Genomic DNA, 9,741 nt, shown 5'->3' on the forward strand with positions numbered 1-9,741 from the left:
GGGTTGGTAAAGAACCAACTTTAGGAGTGAGATCTCCTTGTAGTTTATTCCATAGCTGAGACCTGGGGGTAAATAAAGGAGTTGTCTAAGTGAGAGATGGGTCAACTATGTTGATTATGTGATTATCTAGGGGTAAGTTATTGTATGACTGGGCACATGTGGAAGGGTTAAGGTGGTATCCCGATGGGAGCCAGATCAACCCTCTGTTCAGATGTGATTGGGAGAAAGGGAAGGAGGGGGGGGGGAAGAGGAGGGTTGGGGGGGGGGGGTCTGACTCAGTCCCTGCTCCGGGGCCGTCCACACTTGGTCTAATGTTAGGGTGATTGGGTATAATGAGTGTTATAAAGGGAGGTATGGAGGGTTCTCGTCCAATGAGAGAGGAATAAGGCACGATGAACTCCCACTTTCCGCCCTTGTTTAGGGGTGGGAGCATCATATAGTTAGAAAAATAAAATTCGGACGAGTCATCCACTTTTCAATGTGTATCAGATAAGGAAGGATCAATGGGTATATTTCATGCTGGTCCAATGTCACAAGTCGTTATTGGGAGGAGAAGCGTTGGTGTTATTATGCGACATAAGTGCGTGATAGGTAGAGGATGAAGTGAAAGCGGACCATGTAGCCCAAACGTGTGCGTACTTATCAGTCAAGTCGCGTGCAATAGCTATGAGTTGTTCAAATTTTGCAATTTTATCTATTCTTTGGATCCACTCCTTTGTGGAGGGTGGGGATTGAGACTTCCAATGTAAAGGGATGCATGCTTTCGCGGCATTGATCAGAAAGGGTGTTATAGATTTGCAGTAGCGACGTGGAGGGGTTGCGGTGTGTTGTAACAGAAATTGCGCCGGTGTGAAGTGTAGTGAGACATTTAAATGTGTCGTTATGATTTCATGGATTTTTGACCAGAAAGGTTGGATTCTGGAACAAGTCCAAAAAAGATGAAAAAGAGTTCCTTGATGTTCGTGGCATCTCCAGCAAGTCGGGGATGAGTCAGGGTAAAATTTGTGTAATATCGTTGGGGTCCTGTACCACCTGGTCAGGAGTTTGTAGCAAGATTCCTGCATTGAGACGTTGAGGGAGCTTTTATGTGTGATAAAGCATATATTTTCCCAATCGCGTTTAGTGAGTTGAATGTTCAGGTCTGCTTCCCAAGCATGTATAGTTTTGGCCGTGATTATCTCAGAGTCTGCGAAAAGCATATTATAGGTTGTGGAGATCATATGTCGTTGGGGGGTGTTGCTCGTGCATAGAGTTTCAAATGGAGTTAGGGATCTGGTTAGGTCATTAGAGCGGTTCTGGGAGTTTAGGAAGTGTCGGATTTGGAAATAAATCCATTGGGGTATAAGGGGTGAATCAGATTTAGATGGAAGCTGGGATCTTTCTAGAAGGGAACCGTTTCTGTAGAAATGGTATGCTTGAATTGTGTCGTGTCTCCAGGTATTTGATAGGAAAGATGGAGACATTCCCGGAGGAAAGTCCGGATTAAGTTTCAGCGGTGTGAGGGGGCCCGGAGTGGAGGAAATCAGAGAGTTCGAGCATATGTCTCTGAAGGTGGATAGGGTGGCAGCTATCAAAGGGTGAGATTTAAGACAGGGAGGAATATTATGTGGTGCTTGCCAGGGTAATGATTGAATGGGGATGTCTGCAATCGAGTTTTCCAGAGAGATCCAATCTTTATTCTCCTTATGTAAGGACCAGTCCAGAATTCTTGTCAAGTGGCAAGCCCAATAATATTTTTTCAGATCTGGGAGACCGATACCACCCATAAGTTTCGGTTTAGACAATAGGTCAAATGAGAGTCTTGGTCTTGATTGGTGCCAAAGAAATTTAATGCATGTGGATTTGAAGGCTTGGAAAAAAGTGGAAGGTAATTTAATGGGGATTGTCTGTAGTAGGTATAGGAGGCGGGGAAGGACATTCATTTTAATGATAGCTGCTCTACCGAACCAAGAGAAGTGGGGTTTGGACCAGTTGCCGATGTCTTCTTTAATGGTTTTTAATACAGGGAGGAAGTTTTTGGCAAATAGGTCTTTTAAGTTGGTTGGTAGGTGTATGCCCAAGTATTTTATGGACTCTTGTTGCCATTGGAAGGGAAAGTTATGTTTACATTGTTTTATTACCTTCGAGGGTAAGGAAATGTTCAGTGCATGGGACTTTGAGAAATTTATCTTAAAATTCGATATGCTTTGAAATAGTTTAAATTCGTGTAATAATGTAGGGATGGATAGTAGTGGTTGGCAAAGAAAAAGCAGAATGTCATCCGCGAATGCAGCTATTTTGTATATTTTGGCGCCAATTGTAATCCCATGGATATTTTGGTTGGTGTCTAGGGAGCGCAAGAAGGGTTCTAGAGTGAGTATAAATAGAATAGGGGATAGGGGGCATCCCTGTCTGGTGCCGTTTCCGATGGAAAAGGCGTCTGACAGGTGTCCGTTGACCTTGACTTTCGCTGAAGGGGTGGAGTATAGAGACATGATAAAGCGTAATAATCTATCTGGAAAGCCTAAATGTTTTAGAACATCAGCCATATAGGTCCAGTCAAGCCTGTCAAACGCCTTTTCAGCATCTAAAGACAACATAAAGCCTTCAAAGTTGGAGGTGGACATCCAATTGTGTACATTTATTGCTTTTATCGTATTATCGCGGGCCTCACGACCTGGGACGAAGCCCACCTGGTTTTTATTGATTAGGCTTGGGATGATAGGGAGAAGTCTGTTAGCTAGGATTTTAGCAAACAATTTGATATCAACATTCAGTAAAGAAATGGGTCTATAATTTGTCACTGAGGTGGGGTCTTTTCCTTCTTTGTGTATGACAGTAATATGGGCTTCTAACAGTCTGTTTGGAGGGAGAGGTGGGGATGACAATGAATTAAAGGTCTTTATCATGGGGCCGGCAAGAATGTCTAGATAGGTCCTATAATATGGGGCAGTAAAGCCGTCTGGACCAGGACTTTTGCCAACTTTAAGTTGTTTGACTGCTATATTGAGTTCATCCTGGGATATGGGTTTTTCTAGATCTTGGGCTGTTTCAGGAGTGATGGGAGCCGGGCAATGCTTATGGAGGAAATCGCGGATCAGGGTGGGTTTATCAGTCTCAGCAGGGGAAGGATTAAGATTGTATAGTTTAGAATAATAATGTTGAAATTGGGCAGCGATATCTGGGGAACTAGTGGATACATGACCTTGGCCGTTTTTAATATTGCGAACAGAAAGCGATGCTTTTTTGGCTTGGAGAGCTCTTGCTAGATACTGGCCGCTTTTGTTGCCGTGCTCATAGAATAGTTTCTGTTGCAAGATGAATTTGCGTCTGACTCTGAGATTCAGTTAGTCTAGGAGAAGTTGTCTATTTTTGATAAGGTCATTGTAGGTGTCTTCAGCTTGTGTACGCTTATGTGATATTTGTACTTCTAAATATGTACATGTCTGTATACCAGTAATACATTGGGATTTGCTTTACTAAATCTACTGATTTACTAAAGGCCTAAAGGTTGCGCCTTGCAAAGATATTTGCCCCAGAGAATAGAAATTGTGGTGAAGTTTCAATTTGCACAGAATACCTAATCGCATGCAAGGGAAAAAAAAAAACCCAGCATGTTTGCTTGCAAGTACTTGGATGGTGGAAGTCAACAGAGCTTCATCTCATTTACTAAACCTTGGAGCAAATTCCTTTGTAAAGTACAACTTCCACTGTAAAGTGAAGAGCCTATATTTTCCTTTAGTAAATTAATTTGTACGCATATGGACGCGTCCCCTGGTGACAGAACGCCGTCTTAATCCTTACCGGCACTCTTCCTGCCAGCTACCCGCAATATACTGGCACTAATATAGAAACATTTTAGGAAAGAAAGGGCAGAACACAAATCCTCCTACTAGGTCGTACTGACACAAACAGGTCCTAACACACTTCACCCAATCCGGGTTGAAGACACTTTTACTTTACTTTATTCACAAGGTCTTGCTACTCTGAAGTTACAGTCCAGGTTCCCTGCAGGCTAGCCCTGTGCCACAGCTGAGTATTGCAATAAGGAAAATGGCCTGTGCCCCCACATATAACTGACCTTCATAGCAAAGAACACATGGAAGGGCACATGAGACAAATACAAATTTCCAAGTTCAATTTGCTAACCAGCTTGCTTACCAAGCAGATTTACCTGTCTAACAGTTTGCTTCAAAACAGGGGTTTAGTTAGCACACATTTGCAAACGCATGTGTAAGCTGCAGGGCTACTCCATGGCACCCTGTATTACCTGCAGTCCGAACTCTTGTAAATTTATGATAGTCTCCACAGTGGAAGCACATGCAAACTAATGGATAGATAGGGGGCAGGTGAGCCTGGAGGTGGCCCAACCCTTATAAAGGTACTTGGGGGCACAATAGATGCCCAGCCAATAGCAGAACAGCAAAGGCATCTAGTGTGTCCGCTCACCAGTATACATGAACAACAAAGAAAATGGCCTCTGCCCCCATCTATAACTGGCCTTCATAGCAAAGAACACATGAAGGGGCAACGCACATGAGACAATTACAGATAAAAATTTCCCAGTTCAATTTGCTAACCAGTTTGCTTACCAACCAAATGTACCTGTCTAACAGTTTGCTTCAAAACAGGGGTTTAGTTAGAACACATTTGCAAACGCTGGTGTAAGCTGCAGGGCCACTCCATGGCACCCTGTATTACCTGCAGTCCTAACTCTTGTACATTTATGAGAGTCTCCACAGTGGAAGCACATGCAAACTAATGGATAGATAGGGGGCAGGTGAGCCTGGAGGTGGCCCAACCCTTGTAAAGGTACTTGGGGGCTCAATAGACACCCAGCCAATAGCAGAACAGCAAAGGCATCTAGTGTGTCCACTCACCAGAATACATGAACAACAGAGAATTGTTCCCTTCCATGTGTTCTTTGCTATGAAGGCCAGTTATAGGTGGGGGCAGAGGCCATTTTCTTTGTTGTTCATGTATACTGGTGAGCGGACACACTAGATACCACTCCTATCAGTTAACAACAGGAAACTGAGACTACAATTCACCAAAATTGGACAATAGAAGATTGGAAAAACCTTGCCTGGTTTGATGAGTCTCCAGCTGCGACATTTAGATGAAAAGGTCAGAATTTGGTGTAACCAGCATGAAACCATGAATACATCCTGCCTTGTTTCACAGGTTCAGGTTGGTCATGTAATGGTGTGGGGGATATTTTCTTGGCACACTTTGGGCCCCTTAGTACTAATTGAGCATCATTTAAAAGCCATGGCCTACATACGTATTGCTGCTGACCATGTCCATCCCTTTATGACTGCAGCATACCCATCTTCTGATGGCTCCCTCCAGCAGGATAATGCACCATGGCACAAAGCTCAAATCATCTCACACTGGTTTCTTGAACATGACAATAAGTTGACTGCACTCTATTGGCCTCCACAAACCAAACACTAGTCTCAATCCAACAGAGCACCTTTGTGAGATTGGTATCATGGATGTGTAGCCGACAAATCTACAGCAACTGTGTGATGCTATCATGTCAATATGGACCAAAACCTCTAAGGAATGTTTCCAACACCTTGTTCAATCTATGCCATGAAAAATGAAGGCAGTTCTGAAGGTAAAAGGGGATCCAACCCGGTACTAGCAAGGTGTACCTAATAAAGTGGTCAATGAGTATATATATATATATATATATATATATATATATATATATATATATATATATATATATATATATATATATATATTTATTTATTTATGTGCCAGGTATATGTGTACCTGGATTAAAGGGTTACAGGGTAAGGAAACATTTACATATATTTTCTTTGCCTTGAAGGGATAACACATACAAAGCTATAATTTTATTCCTTCACAAAGCACCAATATATTTGCCAGAGAACCATTCACAGCAGTTCCTATGCTTTCAATCTACTGAGATAATTTAAGATGAAAGTGCTTTATGGAAAAGTATATTTCTGTTGGATTGCTATAGATTTTCAGGTACACATAACGGAAAGAATACAACTTTACTTTTTCCTTGTTGTAATCCAGTTTTAATAAATCAGACCAGTTATCAGTTCCAGAGTTCAGGCAAAAGGATAAGACGTGGGTTAAAAGATTGCATTCATTTAACAACACATGTCATCCACTGACAAGAGGATAATGCTGGCTATGTTAAAGATCAGCCTAAGTTGTTTTTGGATGCGGTTTTCGTTTGTCACCACATTAGTTTGATGTGATCAATATTACGCTGCCAGTAAGGGGACAATAGCTTGTTTCCACTAAAAGTCAGTCGCAACGAAATGCAATCTGGTGTTGTTAGACACATCTTCAATTTGTGCTGTTTATAAAAGCAGAGCAGAACATTCACATAGAATAGTGTCTGTTGTCAGATGACATTAATGGTGCTAGGCTTTTTCTGTGCCATGCAACAATTTGCTAACCTAATGATTTCATGTCAGTATTTAAGTTTCCTACAGTGCTGGGCCTCTAATGACAGTGCAACATGTGATAATAGAACACTAGCTAGCAAATGGAAAACAGATTCTGAATATTGGCCTAATGTACATTGTGACATGGAAAAAACAAGTAAGGCAGACAGCATATGTAGCCATAATGATGTCCTGTTGTGTTATTTACAAGAACCATCTCTTCAATAATGTACAAGTATGGCCGGTTATATGAACCGTATGCCACCTACATTGCAGCCACATATTTTCCGGTGACAGACTTCACCATGACATCATAAGTTAATTCATTGCTGTTTATTCTCGTAGGTGCACATTGCACCTACGATAATAAATACACCAGAAATATTGATCTCAATGAGCAGATGTTTTTTTTTCCTCGCTGAAAATCTGCTAGACTAGCCACTTGAAGACCAAGCCTTTTGCTGACACTTGCTGTTTATAAGTTTAAATTAGTATTTTTTGCTAGAAAATTAATTAGAACCCGCAAAGCTTATATATATATATTGTTTGGCACAGACTCTAGAGAATAAAATGGCGGCCGTTGCTGATGAGGAAAAGGGAAACAGCAATTTTATTTATCAAACATTTATTTATGAACATCAAACACGTATTTATGATTAAGCAGATATAGTGGATGTATATGTTGAGAGAAGTCATATTGTATAACAGTTAGTGTGTTGAAAAGCCATTTACACCTCCAGCTGTTAGATTGCTAGCTCGACCTTTGAAGACCTGTTTAGCCAACAAGCCTTGGAAGTGACACATCTATGTTAATGACCATCCACATATCAAAGAATGTCACCAAAGACTCAAATGGGACTTTTAAAGAATTTAGTTAGCTAGGTGCCACCCATTTCAGAATGTATAAATTGTAATACAAGTCCTTAGGAAGATAGAGCAATCATTTTCAAATCAACAGAATGTAATGTGACTGAATTGCTTTCCAAACATGTCTGTCTACCTACATGTTTGTCTAATAAATAATTTTCAATCTGTCTTCAACATTCAAAATGTTACTGAAACCCATAAGTTTTGGGGTTTCCCCTACAGTTGTAATATGTATTTGCACAGGAGTCTGTCAAGCACAATTTTTTTCTAAAAAAAATTCACTTTTATGATATAAAAAAAAGTAAAGTTAGCCCGTGAGGACATCGTGTGACGAAACTAGTAGGGTGGGGCCAGGACGCCGACCAACACCGCAACACAGCTTTGCATTGCACTTCGTGATCGGAGCCAGAGCCGGAGTGAAAGAGAGATTTATGCATTACCCCAGTGTCAGGTTGAATGTGAGTGTATTTTAATATGTTTTAATAAAATATTTACATTTTAATGAATTACGCTATGGATTTCTTCCTTCTCTTTACCTGACATATCTCTGAGTTTGTAACATCTATGGACAGAGTGGGAAGATCCACCTGTGGATTTTAGACCGACCTGCTGGAAAATTCTTATACTATTTGAAGCATGATTGCTGGTTTATAATTTGACCAGCTTCCCATCTGGTGAGTCAGTTTGGGCGAAACGGCGAAACGGCGAGCACTTTGGGTGTCTGACATGAGTTGACACAGAAGATATAGCATCAAGTGAATTATATAGGCTTCAAGCTCCAGAGGACGATACACCCTTTGGTTTGGATGATGATGGCATCCATTTAATATGCTTGTACCAAGAACTTGTTTGTGAGTATTTTTTTACCTTTTAACAAACAAAATCTTTGTGGAGGATAATGCACTAGGACGGTGCGCCCTTGTGTTTGTTTTTTGGTTTCTAGTGGTCTCAGACTACCCTGGTCTCGTAAGGGGCTGCAAGGCAGATGCATTCAAGAGCAGCCAAGTAGAAGGTCTTCGGTAGCTGCAGGGGTTTGGCTGGATGTGGTTAGAAGATTACGTCTCAGTGCGCAGGAGATAGGTGTTTGCACCAACTTTTTTGGTTTGTTTTGATTACTCTGTCCCTGTTTGACGATTTAACCATTGATTGTCTAGATGCTTGATCATTATTTTTTATTTTTTTTTTGTATAATGTGAAAGATGATGTTACGTCAAGTAAATAGATACCTAACATGTCATGCTTCAAAATTGCGCACGCTCGTGGAATTGCGACAAACTACAGTACTTAAAAATCTCCATAGGCAACGACGCTTTCAATTTTTTTTTTAGGTTACCTGTTCAGAGTTACAGAGGAGGTCTAGTGCTAAAAGTATTGCTCTCACTCTAACAATCATGGTGATACCTCACATGTGTAGTTTAAACACTGTTTACATATATAGCCGCGACATACGTATTCGTTTGCTTCTGTGAGCTAACTTGAAGGGACGGGGCGCTTACATTTTTTTTCTTTTTTTATTATTTATTTAAACTTTTATTTATTTTTTTTACACTGTCCCTTAAAAAAAATGTTTTGATCACTTTTTCCCTATTACAAGGAATGTAAATGTTCCTTGTAATATAAATAACAATGACAGGTCCTCTTTATTTATTTATTATTAATATTATTTATTTATGAGATCTGGGGTCAAAAAGGCTTCAGATCTCACATTTACACTTAAATGCAAAAAAAAAAAAAAAAAAAGCTCTTCTACCAGCTCGGTCCAACATGGGACGCGTCAGGACTAAGACCATAAAAAAGGCTGCTCGGGTCATCATTGAAAAATACTACACCCGGCTGGGCAATGACTTCCACACCAACAAGCGTGTTTGCAAAGAGATCACCATCATCCCCAGCAAAAAGCTGCGCAACAAGATTGCTGGGTATGTCACACATCTCATGAAGTGCACCCAGAGAGGCCCTGTCAAAGGCATCTCCATCAAACTGCAGGAGGAGGAGGAGAGAGAGAGGAGGGATAACTATGTTCCTGAGGTATCTGCTCTGGATCAAGAGATTATTGAGGTTGATCTTGACACCAAGGAAATGCTGAAGTTGCTGAACTTTGGCGGCCTGTCCAACCTGCAGGTGACACAGCCCGCTGTAGGGATGAACTTCAAAATGCCAAGGGGGGGTGTTTAATCGTTTGTATCATAATTTCCATTAAACTTGGGAAAACCAAAAAAAAAAAAATGCAGAAAAAATAAATATGTAATTTTACATTTACTAAAAAAAAATTGGCCCTTTAAAACCGTTAGGTGGAAGTGACGTCAGATTTCGCTCCAGTCCTCCAAGGGCATAGAGTCGAGTGGGGGCAATTTTGCCCTCACTGGACTTCCTCCCCATCTCTCCAGGGGATCAGATTGTTTCTCCTTTACCGATGGCTCTGGTAAGCAGGCAAACTACAGGAAGCGGGGGGAGCGGG

At 41.0% G+C, this 9,741-nt stretch overlaps 1 protein-coding gene across 1 annotated transcript; it reads left to right on the top strand.

Moving 5' to 3' along the window:
- Positions 1-9,026: 9,026 nt before the first annotated feature.
- LOC309546555 (small ribosomal subunit protein eS17-like) lies at positions 9,027-9,524 on the top strand. The gene has a single exon (XM_082246305.1). It carries the CDS (start codon positions 9,048-9,050, stop codon positions 9,456-9,458), a length of 411 nt encoding a protein of 136 aa, XP_082102431.1. The 5' UTR covers positions 9,027-9,047; the 3' UTR covers positions 9,459-9,524.
- The last annotated feature ends 217 nt before the right edge of the window (positions 9,525-9,741 follow it).

Source organism: Pelophylax lessonae (genome assembly GCF_965119305.1).
Source record: "Pelophylax lessonae genome assembly, chromosome: 2".
Lineage (NCBI taxonomy): Eukaryota > Metazoa > Chordata > Amphibia > Anura > Ranidae > Pelophylax > Pelophylax lessonae.